The following is a 22,801-nucleotide window of genomic DNA, read 5'->3' on the forward strand; positions in this document are numbered from 1 at the left end:
TTATCATGCATCTGATGATAGTGCTGCTTTCTTCTTTGTTTAGAGTCACTATTTTGAATGTGACTTTGATGAAGCATTTAAGCAAACGTGAAACCATTTTTTGCAAAGCATTTATAGTCTTTAGACTTTTGAGAGGCTATAAATAGAAGCAAAATAATTTCCTCAAACATTTTTGTTATTGTGTCTCAGAAATGGCATATCCCTTTTGAATAACATGTTATACAGTATAGTATGCATAAATATTACACTACAATGCATTAAAATAATTTTATATATTTATCTATTATATATATCTCCAGTATGTGAGTTTATCTGTATTGAGAGTTTGTGTTGTGCTGTCTATTGTTACTGTAATTAAATTGGCCATTTCTGAGACAGCTTTGGTTTCCAAAAAAAAAAGGAAAAAAGAATGGTGCCCTTTGATTGATTAGTACTAGCAAATAAGCAACAGAATGTGGCTCTGAAAACAGTAACACTGAAGAAATAATACTCTAATTTGATGTACAGTCTATGGCACTTCATGAGAATCCTTGACAACATGGTAGGTAAAACCATGATGTGCTTTAAAATATACACAGTTGTGGTTTTGCTTGGCACATTCATCTCTGTCAGATCCCTCCCTCACCACGTCTTACAATCTATTACATTAAAAATATTACTCTTAAACAAAAATGACTGTGCATGCACGCTCTCATCTATAATGGCAATTTTAAATACAAGGTGCACCTTTGTTATTTGTAAACCTTGAAAGAAATAAACTTATTTTTAAAAAATTATATCTTGGTCTACAGACGTACCAATACATAATAGAATCATGGTTACACCATAGTCTGTCTTTTCAAGATGGCGTGAATATATAGGAAACTAATTAGGTATGCATATTTTAATGCATAATTCTGTGCTAGAAAAGAAAGACAATGTTGTTCTTTTAGACAGGAATATCACCTCAGCGCAAATATCAATTAAGTGTACAAAGTGTATAGGCAACAGTGTGCAGTGGATTTCCATGTTGTCTTTTCTTCTGTTTAACATGCAATATGTGGATGTCTTGGGGCTGAGGGATTTTTGTGTGTGTTGCTTGAAGGTATATACAATATGGCTAATGACCTCGTCCTTTACTCTAACCAAGCACACTGTCCTTTCCTCTTTAGTATGATCTACAAGGAAAAAAGAGAAAATTTGTGTTAAAGCAAAATTACTAAATGCAGTGTCCAATACATATTTAATATCAAATTTATACATACATTATTATATCTTCATGTAAAAACAAAACCCACTTCAGTAGAGCAAATGGGTAAATTTAAATGGGTATTTGTGAATGCTAGGATATGCAATTTAATAAAATTATAGGCACTTCTCAAAAATTTCCTATTACTAAGATAAATATAGTTGCAGAATCAAGGGGCATAATTTAGTAGAATTCTTTTCTTAACACTATTCTCATAGAGCAGAGTTCAAACTCATCTTACTTTTTTGTAATGTTAGTAAGTTTTCAGAATGATTTGGCTTACAAAATTAAAATTCATGGAAATATGATACTTTGAGTTTTTTAGAAAATTCATAGCTTATAGATGGTCTTTCCTCTAATGCCAAGAAAAACTAAAATCTTTATTTATGTATTAAGGAATATTCCTGATGAATTAAGCTTTACTGGATAGAACAATGTATCTGACAGTTAAAAATTTTGGTTTTTACATGAAATTTAGTTTCATCAGGGAATGTTTAAAAATTAAAAACATTCTTTAGAATATAACTTTGAGAATGAGAAAAATCACCATTTTGCTAACTGAAAAAACAGTTTAAATACTGAAACTTCAAATGAAAGCAAACATTTTTAAAATAAATAGAACAGTAAGATCCTAAACGTCCATAAAAACAAGGCCATTGGTTTACTATGTATTGATGGATTTATGATCATGGGGTATCACATTTTTTAACCTGGATTATTGCTAAGAAATAGAACATAAATGCATAATACTAAACATCAAAAGACAATAAAACTGGAAACAGATTCTTTAAATTGTCAAATGAAGAGTTCCTCTGCTAAATCTACAAACTAAAAGCAATGTACTATTTGTCATGATGATGAATCTTTTTATCAGAACTGCTTTGAGAGAGCTCATTAAATAAAAATCAATTTCAACGATTTACTTCATGACCTCAGCACATCTTTATACTACTGCTTCTCAAATCCACTCTATCATTTCTTTCTTAAGGGCTCATAGATTCTATCTATCCCTCCTCTCTCCAGCAATGGGCTCTGTCTTTGCCTCTCCCTATGGCTTAGTCACCAGGGGCTCTAACTGCTTCTCTGCCACCATGAATCCTGACTCGTATACTGTCCCTTCTCTAAGGTCCTTATTTCTCCATTCTCCATATGTACGTTCACTATCAACATTTTCTTTTCTGATTTTGTTGGGAAGAGTTGCTCCTTCATCTTTGTTCCTAATCTTTTACTTTAATCTATTATCCTGAGATTAGGTACATCTTGTATCTCAACACACAACCAACCCAAAGTAGTACAAAATCTCATTTGTAATGTTGACGACCAAATAAATAAAAGGAAGCAAAAATGGAAGGACCATCTGTTTTATTTACCAGATTCAGTTTTAAATATTGTAGTCCATTCTAAATATAAAAACAGGTACCCATCATGCTTCTGAGCATATATTGTAACTTGAATGCATGCATACTGAATAAAATATATTTTCTTTGAATTACAAAAAGGTGACTTTCAAAGTATTCATGACAATGTTTCTACAGGTGAGACGTGGCTTATGAACTCAATTCGTTCAAAAGGAGTGGTTGTAACTTAAGTTCATCAAATAAAGGTTCAGGCTCCTCTACACAGCCTTCAAAGTCTCTCTCCTGTACACAGGCAGATCTCAGTGTCCTTAGAGAGACACTGGCACAGACTTTCTCAATTAACCCCACACAGGAAAGGTTGTTTTCATGTTCCTTTCAGAACTCGTTCAGGGTTAAATCTGTACCTGAGGCCATCGGGAACATAAACAGCTGGCATTCAGGTCATAAGACTTTGTTCATAAGCTAAAACTAAAATTCTGGTCATAACCCAAGTTGTGTGTATGTCAGGCCAGTTGTAACTCAAGTATCCACTGTACATATTCTTAAGATTTAGCTAAACAACAGGAAAAATAAAATTACCGATGATCACAAGGGGTCAGCTGAACTACTAAGTGAGCCAAATCCAGCTACTCTGTTTTGCAAAATAGTTTTATTGGAACGCAGCCATATCTATTCCTTTATACAAGTGATGGTAAATCTTTTAGACTGCCCAAACTGCAACCCAAAGCCCACTTATTTATCTTCAAAGTGCCAACACTGCAATTAACCTCAATACTGAGGTTTGGTTTAGGAAAAAAAAAAAAAACTTACACACTAACATCTTTTGTCTTAAAAGAAAAACACCATAGGTCCACCAACACTGCTTGTATACTACGTTTGGTAGCTTCCAAGCTACAGTGGCAGAATTGATCAGATTCTACAAAGTAAATGGCCCAATTGCCAAAATATTTACTATTTGGCCCTTTAAAAATATATGCCAACCCTTAACACATGCCTTCTTTTTACTTTTAAGTCATATTTTTCTTCATGCTTGTTATCTTTTATGAAATAAAAAACAAAATTTACTATCCTTCAGTATTTTGTATTTTAAGTGATAGCATCATATTTACATTTATATATAATTCTACATAACCCTTCTAAGATAAAAATGTGAACTCTACAATATTATCTCTGAAGTTTCGTGAAATTAAGTATACTATACATCTATTATCTTAAGAAAATCACCATAGACATACAGCTGTACATTACAGAATGAACTTACTGTTTAGTGATGACAATTCTACATCTGGGTAACATACTTGTGGCTAGTCAGATGTTCGGCAGATATTATGGGTATCTAGCAAATAAAAAATTATTTAATGAATGATCCATGCAAGCAAGCCAACAACCAAGAGATGAAAACATCTTAATATTAACCTTTTCAAGAAGAGTAAGAATCAGCTGTGAGGTGATAGTCTTATCCGGTCAACGTAACAGTTGGTTAATATGAATTTAAATGCCAGAATAGCAACTCACTTTTAAAAATATTTGTGTTAAATACTATTCTATAAATGTTACTAGTTTTTAGGAAGTAAGAGAAGTAAAACTACCAAAAATTCATGCAGAGCAGTAATTGAAAGAAAGCCCTTTTTGTTGGCCTACACACACACACACACTCTCTCGCTCTCTCTCTCTCTCTTGTGGTTTCAGTTACTTATTAAGAATACAGAAATCAGAGTAGGAAACATCTTGTCTATTTTTGGGCAACCAAATTTCTACCATTTTCATTCAAATTAGAATGTCTAACTTTTTTCCAAATTAAAAATACTAGGTAAGAATTATAGGGAGTAATGCAAAAGAACTGGATAAGGATATAGACATTACACATCATTGCATTATGAATGAGCAAGATATTTAGACAACTTGAGAGAAAATTTGTAAGACACTGATATAAAGGTTATTTATTTCAATAGTCCCCCAAACCAAGAACTATAAACTTGTAACTCAATTCTTCTCTAACCCAAAATTAAAGGCTGCTAGCATGGGGGCAGCAGCACTATAGATAGAGATGATCGCAGGCCAAAAGAACATGTTCTGTTGCTAGTGATTCACTTCCTGGTTGGGTGAACTTGAGCAAAGCAACTAATTACTCTAGGATTACATTTCTTCTATAAAATGGTATTAATCCCATTTCTGCAATGCTGATGGGAGAATAATGATGTCACATACATGAAGACATTATTGTTGTTTCAATTTAGACATCCTAGACTAACATGCTACAATCCACAGTCTGGAATGTATATTTATTTGTCCATATTTTACTTCCATTTCTCAGCTGACATTTTTTACACAATTTACAGCATTGGCAAATGGCACGAAAATGTGCTCCAAGCATAATGAAGCTTCTCATACCATTTTTCCTGCTGCAGCAGGACAGGATGTTGCACCCAACAGTGTAGAAGCATCAAGGATGGGGCTGTCGAAACATACCAAGGACCTTCAACACCAATCGATGCAGATGAAGGGCCAGCTAAAACTTCTGCATGCATGCAGGCTGCATGTTGTGGCATCAGCTATTTCTAGCATTGCTAATGTACTAAAGGCATATACATATGTATGTATATGTAGATATAATATATGTGTGTATATATATATCCATTCCCTTTCCTTTTCTTTGGTTTTAAAATAGTATGAAGACCCAAGATTATGCATGAAATGGTCACAGCACAATGCAAAAGGTGAAGTGTCCCCTACAACCCAGGTGGCCAAGGGCATGTGGAAATTTGCTTTGTTATAGTTCTGCTTACACCAGCAATTCTGTAGTCATACATGATACATACAAGAGAGTTCAGCATCAATGACTGGCACCATAAACAGATGACACTGAATCCATGAAGATATACCTGTTGAAGATTACTTACTAGTATGCCACACACACACAAACTAGCATTCTTGTAAATAAGTATGATATGCTAGCATAAATTCAGGGCTAACTGGACAAGCTTCTGTAAACATAATGATTCTTTGCCAAACAATGTTTGAAGTTTATCTAAAACTTTTAAATAGATCCATTCTGGAAGTGTACTTTTAAAAGTTTTTAATGGGCACATGAATATCTGAAAGTCCATCAAGAATACAATGACATTTTAGTAAAAAACACAATTTTAGGCAGGACTCAATTGTTCTTCTCTTCCCAGGAGGCAACATGTAGAATCACATCTGATGTTGATTCTTACGATACTCACTCAACTTCATCTAAACTTAGGCAGGGGGTTATCTGAAATTTGGTTACCGCTTTTCATACATGATACCCAACTGAACTTTTCTTTCATAACAAACATATCCATATATTTAAAACCCCAAATTACTTTATATAAATGAGACTTGGACCCAATCAGTATTTTTAGATCATATTTTTAAACAGAATCAGAAAATGTGGGGGAAAGAAGTCAACTTTTAAACTATAAATATAAATTTTATTTTAAATAGTCATTGGGTATCACAAATTTTAAATCTCTTAAATAATTCCTTTTATTTAAAAGTACCCTGCATAACTATTACTCTGTAAATTTGTATCGAATACACAATGAGTCTCTATTTACAATACTTTATTTCTTTTTTCTTCATAAATGACCAACTGCTATACAGCGTAATTATAGAAATAAGAGCACTTAGCATTTTTTCATCTTTTTTCTAAGAATCAAAGCTTAGAAATATTGCACATGAACTTAATTAATTTTGTATGTGCAATGTGCTTATCAAAGAAATCAAATAATTTTATAGCAAACTCTTATTTACAAGAGTAGTCATCTGTGGCATATGTAATACATTAAAATATTTTCCCTTTTATTAAGAATTTAGGTAAGAATTTAAGGAAATGTATACACCAAATACTTTTAATAAAAATCCTAAGATTGCCTCTATTTTTGACTAATCAATATACCTGCACATTTGGTTGAAACCAAGTGAGAATTGCTTGTGTAAGTATCATTTTAGTAGCTTCAGAAATGGAGCTGCGACAACTTTGGAGCACTTATAAATAGCATAAAAGCATTCTGCTGCTCATCATAGAAAGAATGTGTAGGCCAACAAGAGGTATCTTTGAAACCCCATGCTCATTACAGCACCCTCTACAGCCCTCATATACACACGATTCCCACTGACTCCAACGGGAAATCTGCGTGTATAAAGGCTGCTGGACTGAGCCCTATTAGAGTTGTTTTTTTAAGAAACAAAGCTGTAAATTAGCAAACCTGGTTGGCTGTGGCTGTTGCAGCGAAGGGAACACTTGTGGCAGATGTTGTTGCTGCGGACACAGTGGCTGGCGTAGCACCGTGCACCATGGGAACTTTCGAAGGGAAAATCATATAAGCAAACATACAGAAGAGTGTAGCAATATGGAAACCATGGCAACATGGAAGAGATCATTGGGCATGATATTTATCATAGCAATAAGCCATGTGACAGGACATCATCACCAGCGAGTGACATGCAATCACAGCGCAAAGCAGGACAACATTCCAAGGAGAGAAGAGGAGGGGGATGAAAGAGAAAAAAAAGGGGGAAAAAAAGCTTGTTACCATCAAATCAAGAAAATTGACACAAACAGGCTTAATTTTCTAAGTCAAAAAATGAGAATTTTATATAGTGTTCATAGACATTCAAAATCTAAATAAAAATATAGATATTTACTTGACATACAGTTATCTGAGTAAAGTATTTTTACTATTATGAAAATACAGTTTATTATTTTATGATATAGTTTTTTGTTTTACACACCAGAACTCATAGTCCAATCAAAATCCACCAAAGGTGATTAAAGGAAACTGTCGTGTGTAAAGAAAACATTTATGTGAGTCCTTGTCAATTAAATAGAAAATGTCATTTAATTGACAGGTGTTAGTAAAAGGAAAATGGACTTGCCCAATAGATAAAAGTTAAACTTAGCAGTGGATTTTGAGGGGCTGTGAGGAGCACCATAGGTTTAAGATAATCAAGAAACAAAGCTGGCACCTACCAACACTTGTAGCGGGTGTCATGCACAATATTGAGCCTGCCCATCATGCATTGCAACAGGAAGGTGGATTTGAAAAGGGAAAAGAATTAAAACATCCCATCACACGTGTAATTAGGAAATTCATTTGAACAAAGAAGAAAAATTGTTATTATGGGAACAGTGGCATGTAACTGTCAGCACAATCAAATCATACAATAGCACAGTGATCAATTAGAACTAGTCTCAGGTGAAGAATAAAAGCCAGTTTGACTGTGTGCTGGTACACTTTGTTTCTATTCATTGCTGCCTACAGGAAAAGTATTTTTGAAAAGACTTAAATCTGTATAATTCTTTTAAAAATAATGTAATTTATTTTGATTAATATAGTTACTAGCCATTTAGCTGCTCTATTTCTGACTTTGACACATTAATGTATTAATATTTTCTTTAGATTGAACTCATTTTTGATAATTAAGAATATTATTTGTCACTGAAACATTAAATAATTTATTGTACAACACTGAATGATATAATGAAACTAAAACATTCATTTTAACTTCCTTGGTTTTATTTCTCTGTTCATTGTAGGAGTAACTGTACAGACACAAAGTGGGTTGTGATCATTCACACAGGAATTTTACTGGAGAAATATTGAGTAATAAATTATGCATAAAAAGAAAGTGAAATCTGTCTGTTTGAAATCAAAATGTAGGAAAAGTATTATAAGTGAGAATATAACTTCTTTTGAGTCTCAAATTGGCTTACATGGTAGGAATTTGAGAAAACGGACTAGTTTTCATTGTTGGTTTAGACCCTTAAGACTTCCCACAGTAGCAAATGTCTTACAAAATTTTACATGCAAGAAATTACTAATTAGACTTCAGTAAAACTGTGAGTGGTACATAATGAAGATGCATACATCACACAGAGGTGTTAGCACTAATGTTCAAAATAGTTTGAACATGAGAAGTAAAAATAAGTGTTCCATATATAGTTCCTATTCTGACATATAAATATTGAAAATCTATTTTACAAAGTTCAGGGCACTTTCCCATATGGAGAACTACTGTTTTTTCCTACAAGATTATTTTAGACTTTCAAGTTTTAAAATATCAAATGACTGTGTATTTCTATCTAAATCTTGGCACAACCTGGTTTAAATACTAGCATCATCTGGGATGAACATTTGTTAGAAAAATATCTGCCAATTGAATCTTGTCAGATATGGCCTTACAAAAGAAAGCCGCCATTGAGAAACTTAACTGAAACACACAGATTACTTAACTGGCATGCTGTCACAGCTGCAATTAAACAACTTGTGGGCACAAAGACCAGTGATTAAACTCAGGAATGGACCTAGGGAAGCACCCTTTTAGGAGTAACATTACATTGACAGGCATTAAGACAACTGACTACCACTGTAATTTGCTAATACAGCTGAGTAAGAGACTCATAAAAGACAAGAGAAACAAACTGATTACTACAAAGAAATGAATTTGAGACAGCAGAGAAAGGAAAATTTAGTACCAGGTCTAGATTGTTTTGATACCCTTTATCCTCTAATGGTAGGGTAGAAGGACTGGGAAATTACAGAAGAATATGAATGAAAAAGAATTACGTGATATTTAAAGGGTAGTAAAGCTAGTTTAAATATTGGAGAAGTTATAGGTTTCAAATGTACTATGAATTATTATACTGCAATTTGCCTACTGTATTTCATTCCATGCATAATAAAGACTGCACATGCTGGAAATGAGTCAACCTTATACTATCACTCTAAAACCCTAAACCATTTTAAGACATGAATTTTAGTTGAGTTATCTTTCTCATTACCATGACAACCAATGCACACAGTTCTGAGAGGGATTTGCAGCAAATAAACATAAGGCAGCAATGAAAATACTAGCTGGGGTGCAGTAACTCACAAATATGAAGACAAAATGCTGTAGGACCCACTTACCAAAAGCAAAAATCACTTTTGAAATGACCAAAATATGAATCTTTACTTAAGTGGTTTGAATTACTAACAATGATACACGGATAGCCAAATTAAATATTTTCTTCAATTTTCAGCATACAGCAAAATTTAAGTGGATGTATTTGTCAATCTCCAATTTTGCCTACAAAGATACATGATTAGCTGAATGGCGTATTTCTGTGCAATGTGTTACTTTAATTAGATGACTTTTTAAATTAAAATTTTAATTGATCTTTGTGTAGAGTAAAATAGCAGAATGGAAATTTACAAATGAAATGTATGCATAGTTAAAACTACTTCAAGAATAGAAACAAGTAGGAGAGAAAAAAAGTATTACAATAGAGGTTTAGTTGGAAGTTGGAATTTCCATGTGATAATTCAAGCCAACTTAGGTTTATTATAAGAAGTACAAGGTTGATTAAGGTCTTCTACAATTAATGTATTATCTTTAGGACTAAAAACTCACACTGAATTGAATTATCAAAATTGATATCCACAAAAGCAGCACTTTCTTTTCATCAATTACTTCCATCTGGCAGTGACATTAGAGTGTAGAATTTAATTTAAATTTATGGGGGGAAATGTAAATAAAATGATATTTCTAATATACTCTACATGACTGAATTCACACCTACAATATAAGCAAGCTCTAGATTATATATACTGTGTACAAATAATCAATTAGTCCTGAGAGTGAAGGTAAAAATAAAGATGTATACTCTAAAAATTGGGAGGAAAATACCCTTAATATGAACTTAATCTAATATTTACCTATAAATAAGATGGAAAGTGTAAAATCTCAGGTATGATATTAGGTGATCAGTAAGGGTTAATGTCATTCTCCCAAATTCTTTTATTTATTTATTTGTTTGTTTTTGTGGTTCTGTGGATTGAACCTTGGGCCTTCTGACTGAGCTACATTCTCAGAGACACCTTCCTGCTAAGCTGCTAAACTGCCTAAGCTAGCCTTGAATTTGTGATACTTCTGTCTTGCTTCCCAGAGTGCTGATTACAGGTGTGTACCCTGATCAAATCTTTTTTAGATATCTACATAATATGCTTATAGATATCAAAAGACTAACCCAAGTCCTCCAACCTAATTTCAAATTCTACTGAACACCATAAACCATTTATCTCTGTACCTCAGTGGACCCCAAATTACTCAACGGTAAAGTGGGAATATTAACCCAACCGTTTGAGGTTGTACTAAGAAAAATAAAAGACAGAAAAGAATATGTCAAGTACCCAGTATAGCACAGCACAGTACATCTACGCAGTAAAAGTAACCCTTCTGAGCAAAATATGTTAAATAATTAGGCCCATGGCAATAGAAAATTTTGGGGCTTGCAACCTCAAAGCATGTATGATGGGTATAAGATTTATTTACATTTAGATATTTTAAAAAAACTGTATTAGATAAAGAAAGTATTTCTGGATATCAGATTTTCCCCTAGAGCTAGGAGACTATAATCTCTCTCATAAGTATTGATATACTATGTGATATGCAATCAAAATATACTGACTGAATGAATGAGAAGATGGACAGATGAAGAGAGGGAAGGATGAAGGAAAGGAAAGAGGAAGCTAAGGACAGAATGACAGCAGATGGACGGATATGTGGACGGATGGAAGGATGGGTGTATGAAAGGATGGGTGGTTGGATGCAGGCATATATGATGGTCAGATGAGCAGATGCCACAGAAACCCAATTCTGTTCTTTAAGTTACTGTACATTGCTAGCTTGCTGGCTGTCTTGACAGAGAATCCTGATCTGCCAGCAACCCATCCCCTGTACGCATAGACAACTGTTCTAAGGATTTAGCCAACTATGCTTCATTGCAATGTGAATTACGTAGACCTACTTATCTCTATCATTCTTTTTGAAACAACAGACTACCGAATTGTAAAATGTGAGTTACAGAATAGAAATTACTTTGATATTCTACCTAGTCCCAATAAGGTCCTCAGAGTATAACTTCCCAACTGTTAGACTGTTGGGATGTTTTGGTTTTATGTGATTCTTCTGTGTTATTTATGCATAGGATAATCTAGATTTTCTAAAATGAATTTGATTGCTCCCAGGAATTACACAACATTACATGTGAATCCATGGTAGAAATGAGTTTTTAGTTCTGAAAGGTTGTTTTTTTTAAAACTATACTAAACAGCAACATTTTAAAAATTTGGGGATTTCACATATAAACACACTGATGTCCAGCATATTCTGGAGCAGCATTGTGTAGCAAGGTTTCCAGGCAGGTTGTGTCCAGCTCACCCTAAGAAGCACAGATGCAATCACACTTCTTCAATACACTGTGGTGTCACTGGAGAGTCTGTGCTTCCCCAGGAATTATCTGGCAGCAGATATACCTCTGCGACAACAAAAGGTTAAGTCTACACACTGACCATTCCCCTGGGGATGGGCCTGCGCTGTTCTCAGGCTCATACCTCTCAGGCTCTGAGGCTGACTCCCAGTTTTGTTCTTGCTTCATTTGTTTATGTTGCTGCCTGGGCCCTGAGGTGTTTGAGCTCACATTCCCAGCACTTCAGGCTCTTCTTTCTATCTGACAAAGTGGTCTGGCAGAAGTAAAGGAAGGCTGTTTTAAACTTTTGATGTCATGAGGGCGTTTTTTTATGTGTGCACATAGGCACATATACAATAAAAAATATTTTTGAAGATATACGAAGGGAAGATCTGTTTCTGGTTATGTGACTAATAAATAGATCAACCTGCAGCTTTAGCCAGTTAAAAAAGGGAGACAAATATTATTTTATATTGCTATAGATACCTAGGCCAGGCATTTAGTTCAGTAGCACTGCACCTGACTCCCAAGTGCAAGATCCTGTGAGTTTAGTCCCCAGGACCAAAAAAAAAAAAAAAAAAAAAAAAAAAAAAAAGGACAGAATAGCCGATGCAAAAATGTATCATAAAAAATTTATGTTCAAAATGTCAGCATATTTCAAGATATTATAGTATATTATATTTAAATTAGCAACGCTTAACTTTCAAGAACAAAAGAACAATTGATTCTGCTTTGAACTGTACCTAGCTTTTTTCTATCTAGGGACTTAAAACTTCTAAGGAGATACACTACTGTCATAAATAATACACTAATGTCATAATGCATGGTATTCAACTCATGATTACACTTAACTTAGAAAAGAATATGGTCATCTGACTATTGGAGAAACTAATGTCCACTTGGTAGGACAAATTATTTCAACTTTTCTTTACATTTAGGAGAAGATAGATTCGTTTTTATTTTTAGATCATATTTAAGGAAACTGTCAGTTTTATTCAAATAGAGACTGACAAAAATAAATTTTTTAAATTTCTCCAAAAAGATTATGATAATTACCTACAATGACTTTAAACTTTGTCTAGTGGTCTGAGGACATAAACTTAATGGGTTATTCATGGAAACAGTAAAAATCTAGGGACATGGCAACTTATAAAAATGAAAATGATGAATTTTTTGAAGTTTCTGAAAAACTATATTGAAAAAGTTAGTTTTTCCCTCAGAAAGCAATTTATACACTACATATTAAAATCACTTTTTATTCTCAAAACACCACTTGACAGTTGCTATTTCACAGGTATAAGTGTTATTTTATACTACAAGCATGAAGTATTTTAATAGAATATCCTAGTAAATTCATTGTTACTACATATTTATTTACATATAGATGGCCAGTTTTCAAAGATGCACTTAAAAAAACCCAGCTGTGCCTATCAGTAAAAACTATTTTGAGTGTAGTTTATTCCTTTGTTCATGAATCAAATGTACACTGTCACATTCTCTCACAGTGTTATGAAACTAACACACTACAAATATTCAATAGAGTTTAAGGGGCTCAATCTTTGATATACACAACTAATCATTAATTCACTAATAAAATTAATTTATTCAATCTCTAAACATAGTATTTTTAAGTGAAAAGATAAGGCATAAAAAGGAAAACGAGATTAGAGTGTCTGGATAGCTAAATTACAGACTCTAAGAAGTTAAATATGTATTTTGTAAAATTCAGTGTATGTCAAAACAGTAAATTTCTAGGTATCTAAATGAATTGTTAGTCCATGTTTTTAATTTGTAAATCCATGTTTATAATTCTAAAATATGTATATGTGACCAAATTAAAAATAAATTGTAACCACAAACGTAAAATTCAAATATAAATGTAAACATAATTATTTCAATATTAGTTTAGGAACAATAATTTTAAGCAAGGAACTGATTTATTAAGAAGAGCATACTTTAAGAGTTCTAGAAGATACAGTTAATTTTTTATTGTCCACTTGGAAACCAAAGAGGCCAAAACTAATCAAAATTGAAAGGGTCATTTCATACAAGTCAAATTAACACTTACAGAATCATGAAGGCAAAGGGGTCTTACAGCAAAAAGTATCATAAAACAGCTTGACATACATATAACAGTGTTGAAAGAGAGGAAAAGAGAACTATATTTCAATTCCAAATAACAAACACAAATAAATACATAAAACACCACTGATATTTAATCTGTATTTCTTTAAGCTAAAGTTCCTAGCTTTAAAGAAAAATCATATGCGATACTTCAGTAAGTTTCCACTTTTGACCGCCTTACCTTACCTCTTATCTATGATTTAAAGCAATCCTGGGGTGTGGTTTATCTGCTCTACCAGTACTACCTTGATCATCAGACTCCTTTATTAAATAAGCCCAACCCCTTACCTGGTGGGAGAAATGCTGTATGCTGTTGCAACTGCATGTTGGCTAGAGCCTGTTGGTACTGGAAAATACCAGTGTTAAAGACTGCGGTGGCACCGTTGGTTTTTTCAAGAGCAGGCCTCTTTGGTAATGGGGGAAGTACAGCTTGAGGAATTCCCTGTTTAGTGAATGAGTATAAAAAACAAATACCAGTAAAAAGAAAAAAAAAAGAAAAGAGAAAAATCAGTTGAAGGCTAAAACTGTTAGGAAGCATGAGCAAGCAAGCAGCAAAGCACTTAACTACCCAAGGGGAAAAATCCAATAAACAAAAAAATTAAAGGAAAAACAAAAAAGCAAGATAAAAGCTTTAAAGGAAGCATTATTTCTGTGCACAATTAAAACTCCTCTGGACGAGAGCATGTGTTATCACGTGTTAAGGTGCTTAACATCCCATAATGCTTCAGGCTTTCTGTGAGAAGCCACTGATTTGGGAAAAGAAGAAAAGCTGTACTGCGAGCTCCATGAGGATCGACAAGTATAAGCAATGTTAATAGTTCATTGTACAGAGTGACTGAAACTGGTAACATAAAAATCTACACCACTCTGCTCCTCCCCCCAACCAGATCTACCTACACATGCAAATGTCCCAGAGCATGCAACTATTTTTTTTAAATACTGAACTAGAAATACTACAAAGTAAATAATTCTATTACTAAAGCCATGCTAACCAAACAAGTACATAAAATATACAGTCAAAAATACACTTTAATGTCCTCCAAGTATTTCTTTAGCATATTTTACAATGTAGTTAAACTGAATGTGGGCTGCTGGGTTTTCAGTCTTGCATTGTATGACATCCATCTATGTACTTATATTAGTCTTTCCACTAATTTTGTCAGGAAACCACACTCAGTTTTTCATTGTACTTTAGAACTTTATAACAGAAAAAGGAATATATATTTAAGTTGGTAAAAAAAAAAAAAAAACTTGTATCTACAATAAAGCTACATGCCAAGCTAAAAGGTGAAAGGTCATAGTACCAGGTCAAAGGTTGCCTCGAGGGGTCGCTTCAGTGATTTGACAGCCGACTGAGTCTTAATTAGCAGGCAGCGAGCACATGATGGCAATGGGCCAGTGGGGTTCAAGCGCATTAACATAAACAGCAAGCAGAGGTGCATCATGGGGGCAGCAGTGCATTTTTGGGTAGGTGAGAAAAAACAAATAAAAAAACAAATCATCGGAATGCCATATACAACGAATAACAAGACTAAGCATGCACAATAAAGGCACTATTGAGTTGTTATTGGGAGGATAACTCCTCTTGTAGTTAATTACAAACAAGATACTCTATCAGAAAAAAAAGAGTGAAAGCAAGAGAAAAGGAGAGAGTCCGCCTTCTGTATTTTTGCTCAAGTATCCATAAACAAACACAGAAAAGACCTCTCTCGTGATTATTTCACTGTGCTGTGAAATGCTACATAGTGGTTTTTTATGAATATTTTAGAGATTAATTCATATATTTATGTAAAAAAGGACAACATTAAGACAGCTAAGCAAAGAACAAGAATTGGACTCATTCAACTCAGCTATTAGGTCACATTAAAATTTACTTTAAACATGTAGTTTAGTGTCTACTCTAAATGATCCAATTTCTAGCTCCTTGAGCAATGCTTGCTGTCTTTCTTCTTTCTAGATAATGGCATAATCAGGCTTCTACAGTTACATAATTCGGTTTATGCCACAATATTATTTCAGATAATCTAGACAGCATACTATCCAAAATCCTGTAGCTAATTCTAAAAACAATGTTGTCGAAGTAATTCTCCTAAATAGCTCCAGATTGTGTTATGGTTAAAAGCGGTATATAAAGAAGAGTCTTGATGTGCAAAAGAACACACCAAAGGAACACAACGGCTGATTAGATGGCACACAAAAATAAGAAGACCAAGAGTGATAATATCGTTAAATTGAAAAGAAGGAGACAGGTGGTTCTCTATAAAGCAGAAATTTCAGAAGCCCTATGTCCAGAATAAGACAGAGTATTAAGAGTTAGGGCAAGAATAGGAGCAATCTGAACCATTTGAGGAGTTACCCTCACTTCTGTGAAGGGTAACTTCTTTATGTATTTTCTGGGATACCTGAACAAACATATCTTCAGCAAAAAACTTTTAAAAAAGGTTAATAAATGAATAGCTTGTAGTCAGATATGGTTGTTCACTTTGCTTTTTTGACTGCTAACAAGGAGAGAGCTGATGTCTGTACTCACCATGGCAGCTGCAGTGGCTGCAGCCTGGGCTGCTGCAGCTTGGTTGACCTGGTATTGGGCAGCCTTGATCTTGGCTTGCAGATGTGCAGGAGGATGAAAGTATTTGCACTTTTCCCGAGAGCATCTTCCCTTGATGTAATCCATACAGACAGTAACTGTGTTGTCATTGGTGTCAATCATTGTGCTGTCAGCAGGATGAGCAAACCGACAATCATTTTCTCCTCTGTTGCAATTGCCACGTTGATACTCTCGACAAACCTATGAAGCCATTAAGTGCATGGGGTTTAGTCAACATAAATAAGACTGTAACTTAATATTCAAAATGCTGATAGGCACAGGTGAAGGAGAAAAGATCACTGCAAACAATGCAACAAAATAACTTCGGCAATGCTTAATTTAATATACAAATTGTAACTGCATTCCATTAGAATGCCCTCGAAAAAGGAAATGTATTTGTGATTAACTATATGACATCTCATCTAAAACTATGTCAATACACTTATTAATTACCACAGAAAAGAGTAACTTTGTAGTGAAGAAACCTGACACGCACACTAACCAAGTGAACAAAGCCCACATTATTGTAATAAGACATAAGCTTATCCTACCATCCACTGATATGGCAATGAACAGACACAATGACATTTGTATTTCTGCTTAAAATTCCTAAGAAGGAGATAGCAGACAGATGATGTGGGAGGATATTTTACCCAAAAAAATGATGAGTAATCTTCCAAAGAGTCAAATCATAAAAAAGATCGAGACACTGGCCCATGCTGACAATCTTGGAGTCAGGGAAGGATGCTGATAGGGTAGCTGATAACATCTGATTAAGGTCTAGGGCTTGGTTATCCACAGTGTGCCAATGTTGACTTTCCGCTTTTATAGATGATGCTATGTTAAGTAAGATGTTAATATGTAGCTCAGTGGAAAAGTAAGTAGAAACTTTAGCTTTTATCTTTGTAACTTTTGTGTGAGTATAAAATTATGACCAAGTAAATAGTATTAAAAAATCAAATTTAATAGCTTTTTATTAAAATGTCACCGAGTTTTTGATCCTTACAGTCACATAATAGCTACACAAAGCAGATGAAAAGAAGATTAGTTTGTGTTACTGTCTACTTGCTTTATGTCTGTTAATTATGCTACTAGGAACCTAGAGAAAGAGTGAAAATAGATTGTTCGTCATTTATTTGCTTGATTTTGACAGTATGAAAAATTCCAAGTCTTCATCTGGTATAGTTTCTCCTTCTCACCAGAAGAGGGCCACCTAAAACACAGAATGTCCTTCTAAATTTTAGTTCATGTACTTCAAATTTCCCAAAGCTTTTCACACGTGTTTAAAGGAAATAGTTTCTTCAAGGATCTTTTCACAAACTGAACAGATGCAAACACTAAGCACTTTATTTTCTACTTAAGTAACAAAAAGAAATTGTAACCTTGCTATGATTTAAAAAGTAAATATTTTCTTAGATTTGTATAAAATTCACTTAAATCCATTACTTTGCCTCCATTATATTAATATCCTATTACTAATAAAAGTGCTCAAGATATACTTTATATTTGTACTGTGCTACATCATTAAAAAAATGAACATTACAAATGACATCCTGCAGTGTTTAGAAATACTGAATTAGCTAAAGCTTTGTGTTTCACGTGCACAGCAGGGGGTCAACTTCATTCATCATCTGTTTCAATCTTTGTATGAAATAACTACCATGTGCCAGACAGAGACTGAGAAAACTAAGAGTATAAAGGTAAATTAGGAAGTTATTAAAGACTATTTTAGGACCATATTTATGTTAACAGAAAAAAAGGAAGCATAACCAGGAGTTCACTATTTTAAAACCAAAGTGATGAAATTATTTTCCAGAACAATTATCCTCCTCCTCTGGCTGCACAACAGAGTCGGTGGAGAAGCATTCTAAAGCACAGATTAGTAGTGCCAAACCAAAAACTGGGGGGCTCTTCACCAGGGCCAGGAAGACCGACACACCTAAATTACAAAGGGAACAAAGACTCACGGACATGTAAGTGGGATTTATGCTAGATCTATGCCACAGCATAAACACAGACATTACTTCACCGTTTCAGCTAATCTATGTCAATACTGCCACATCCAGTACAAAACGTGGACGTACCTGTGACCTGTGAACTGTCACTTCAGCTCTTAGCCCACCGTAATCCCTAATTTCCTGAATTCACTCAGAGAAGAACTGGCAAGGGAAGCTACCACTGCACTTTTCAATTTAACTTATTCTTTGCCACACCGACAAAAGAAAGATCTCAAGTCAATCTGTCTGTGGTCTCTGTGTGTTGAGGGTTGACTTATTACAATTTCATATTTCTTACTCCTCTTTGGATACATTTCAGAAGCATTCTAAAAATATTTAACCACAGTTGATAAACAGGAATCAGTTTAAAGTGTGTCCTAAAACCAGCTTCAGCGTCAACTCATGTGCAGTTTTGACTTTTTCATGATCTTAGTCCTTGAAAAAATAAAATCAAAATAGAAAGTATCTTGTGAGATTTTCAGTAGTGACAGCAACAAACTGGAAAAAATGTTTGCCAAGAATCAGAAGTACATGTGGATTATTGAATACCTCTCTGAATAAAACACATTTTCCAGAATTTCAAAGATACAGTTTCCCTCAATAGCTACCATCAATAAAAAGGGATCTATCTAGATATAGGGGATTGCTACTACATTGATCCAAGAGAAATATTTGAGATATAGTAGTATATTAGCAAATTATAAGTGACACAAAATTTCAAAAAATTTTATTTCACAATTCAAATCAGAATAAACTATGAGATTTGTCATGCAGACACAATGGAACACAGAAGATAAAATTAAATTTAATAGTCCTAACAATATTATATTTATATCCTCAACCAAACCAGTCTTCCGCACCCACACATTTTCAAACAGTTGCAATTACAGTATAGTCACTTACTTGAACTTTTTTGGTCAACAATGTAGAGTAAGCATTTTCTCATTGTGCAAAACAGTATTCAAAGTAGCAGTATTTTTGTTTGTTTGGTATTGCTAGCAATTGTTTCTTTTTCCCAAAAGTTTTATTTTTATTACTTTTATTTTTTATTAAGGATTATACTCTTCATCTGGATTGGTACATTTATATAACACATCTTAATTCATTTCTTCATAAGCATTTTTTCAGTTTGCTAAAGAGTATCCAACATGACTACTGCTAATGGTTGTTTAAGTTTCATCCAACTGTGTATAATAGAGGTAATCCACTCTAAGTGTACCTAGATGGTACTACAGAGAATATATTCCTGACATAGGATATTTTTTAGCTAAACACAACATGTGACTCAATCAAAAAGAACACTGGTCTTTTACTTAACAGTATTAGTGGTTTGTTTTTTAAAATCAAGTAAAAATTTATAACCTTTAATAAAAAATAGGTAAAGGCTACTTTTAGGGAAAAATCTACATTTCAATGAATATATTACCAGAGAACATTTAAGTTCTAAATTATCAATACTATACCCAGAAAAATATACACAGGATAATCATACACTTTAAATAGTTCACAGAAAAATAATCCAACAATGTCTGAAGAAATTCGAGCTCATGCGAAATAAATCTCCTTTTGTGAAATCAACAGTAGATGCAGTAAAAAGAAGATACATCTGAAGTAAGAAAGTGTAGGTTCCAGTTTCCCTATGAAATCTTCTAAATGAAAACTCTAGTAACACCATAATGTCATGAATACTGCAGAAGATGATGGATAGCTTATCACACATTATACAAGTCTGCTTACAATACAGAGTTCTTTATTCAATCTCTATTTTCTTAAAACAAACACATTTCAAAATAGTCAAAACAATAAGAGATTTAAAAAGTAATAGTAAATTCTGCAAGTTAGGCATTGGGATTCTAAGGAAATTAATGTCTGTGTTAGAATTAATTCAAAACTGGAGTCATTTGCCTCTCTTTTTCAGAGATCTTTTTGAACCAGTATGTGTTGTATGCACTACAGTTGTGTAATTATCTCAGCCATCTTTGGAAAATAACATCAAAAAGAACTGAATTTAAATTGTAACATGGTAAATGGACTCAATTTATTTTAATACTCTGAATAATCAGTTGAAAATAAAATGATCAATATTAGGAACTAAAAGATATGTCATTCAACGATAACCACTAAGGACTTCTTCTATTAAGCTCACGTTAATATGCTAAGGAGTACAAGATAACTGATGATTTTATTAACGTGTCCATAAAATTTCTAGTCATTTATTTGTACCCTAATGCAAATAAAGTATCTATATTTTCAATTTAAAAAGGATAAAGATCTCCATATTTTAATATTCTTGTGATTAGGGCAAACCATCACATTTAACTTATGACACAACTAAATTCTTGAGTTGATCTAACAATGTGATTTCTAGTTTCAGACAGTTATCCAATAATTAAACACCTTTCATCCATTTTTCCCTTTCTAAAAAAATTAAAAAGATGCCTACATCTCCCTCATAGGATTTCTACAAACCTGGAGTTTTCTTTCAATTTTTCAAAGACGATCCCATCATTTAGGTCAGAGAGCACAAGCATAGCTCCAAATATTATTATTCATATCTTTATATATATTTTAGTATGTATAGTGTATAAGAATGTCACTAGACCCCCTATAAAAATCAAATTTGAATATATAGGAATATGTAACAAAATAATTAGTAAATTACTTCACTCCTATGAGTGAGGGTACATACCGAAGAGGGTAGGGAAATGAATATAATTTAAAAATAAGCTCATCAATATGCCAAGATGATAAACTGTAGAGTTACTTTATTATCCTTTCTAAGCAACAATAAATAAAGGAATTTTTTTGTTTTAATTTAGGTGAAGAAATAAGTAACAGATCAGCAGCAAATGAATTAGTGGGCAAGCCAAGAATAGCAATTACTTTATATTAAACCATTTATAAGTTTATAATCTCCAAAAAACGTCACTAACCACAGAGACTGTAATTTACAGAATCACTGTACATCAGTGTTTTAAACGGGGTTGTGACTGTGTATTTTTCATGTCATTCTAAAGCTTATCACAGATTTTTAAAATAAAAGCCCTAGACTTCGTGTCCAACACTGTCAAGATTGCTTAATTTTCTAGAGAAATTAAAATATTATAGAAACAGTAGCATTACAGCACAGAAACACAATAAATAATCCTACCAATAAGTTTCCTATATTATTAAATCATCTGCTTTCCTAATTTTTTTGGAATAGAAATTCTTTTACATAAAACCATAAAACTCCTAACCTAGTCATGCTTATGGGTATGTGATATAAATTATTTTAAGAAATCATTATTTTTACCTAAAATATTTCAATGCGCTGGCATAGTGTCACAGCAATCTAGCCATATGTAGAATGGTACATGAGCTGAAGAAGGCGAATTTTTAGTTCAGAGTTATAAGTAAATGAAGTAACTGAAGTAAATGATGAAAAGCTGAGGTTTTAAAAAGTGCTGGCATCTTCTGGAGCTAGTGTTTTACAGACTAACTGTATTTAAAGAATACAGAAAGGTATTCCAAAATCACAAAAATGGTATCATAAGCCACAATTTAGTGACATGGTTAATATTCACTGTCAACTTACTTGGCTTGAGAATTAAAGTGTATTTCTGGGTGTGAGTGGGTGGGTCACCAAGGCATGCCCTTTGGGACTCTTTAGTGCCTAGCCCCTTAGTCTCTGATGCTCTTCCTCTATATTCTATTTTCTGGCCACCATGAAGCAAGCAGCATTCCTCCACTATATCCTTTATCCATGATGCTTGTACTCTGCAACCAACTAACCGGAAACAGCAAACTCTGAAACTGTGAGCCAAACAAACCTCTCCTCCTCCAAGTTGCAGGTATTAGGTGTACTGTCCCTGCCATGGGAAAGCTAACCAATACAAATCACTTGCCTGATCTCTGCAAAAAAATTCCTTAGTCACATACTGACCAACTGAGTATGTTTTTGGAAAGAGGCTTTGCATTTTTGATAATCACTCTATGTGATTCTAATCTCGCTGAACCCTGAAAACCACTGAAGCAGGTGTAGAAGCAAAGCAGTACCTTGTAGTTGTAATGCTCAAAATGTAAACATGCTCCGAAGGAAAATGCTGACAGCTTTCTTCAAGTTAAAACTTTTTCGAGACCCAGGAAGGACCCAAGGACCCCAGAGGGGGTTTTTTTCAGCTGCCTGCCTGCCTGCCTGTCTGCGATCACCCGGCGGCGTGCGCGCAAGCTCCCGGCCTGCGCGGGAGCTCCCGGCCTGTGCGACAACAG

At 33.8% G+C, this 22,801-nt stretch overlaps 1 protein-coding gene across 15 annotated transcripts in view; it reads right to left on the bottom strand.

Moving 5' to 3' along the window:
- Positions 1-511: 511 nt before the first annotated feature.
- The window catches only part of Mbnl1 (muscleblind like splicing regulator 1), a 168,817-nt gene continuing 146,527 nt past the window's right edge, over positions 512-22,801 (bottom strand). For 10 of the 15 annotated variants that reach the window (XM_010625337.2, XM_010625338.3, XM_010625327.2 and 7 more), the window contains 7 exons: positions 16,497-16,754; positions 15,271-15,324; positions 14,255-14,408; positions 7,583-7,618; positions 6,819-6,913; positions 3,848-3,922; positions 512-1,157 (listed from right to left, as the gene is read on the bottom strand). In XM_010625337.2, the coding sequence (XP_010623639.1) occupies positions 3,866-3,922; positions 6,819-6,913; positions 7,583-7,618; positions 14,255-14,408; positions 15,271-15,324; positions 16,497-16,754 (654 nt within the window). In that variant the 3' untranslated portion in view covers positions 512-1,157; positions 3,848-3,865. The remainder of the gene's footprint in view (positions 1,158-3,847; positions 3,923-6,818; positions 6,914-7,582; positions 7,619-14,254; positions 14,409-15,270; positions 15,325-16,496; positions 16,755-22,801) is intronic. The other 5 variants (XM_033759300.1, XM_010625329.3, XM_010625330.3 and 2 more) reach the window with 5 other exon arrangements.

Source organism: Fukomys damarensis, unplaced genomic scaffold (assembly GCF_012274545.1).
Source record: "Fukomys damarensis isolate Sample0158 unplaced genomic scaffold, DMR_v1.0_HiC HiC_scaffold_37, whole genome shotgun sequence".
Taxonomy (NCBI): Eukaryota; Metazoa; Chordata; class Mammalia; order Rodentia; family Bathyergidae; genus Fukomys; species Fukomys damarensis.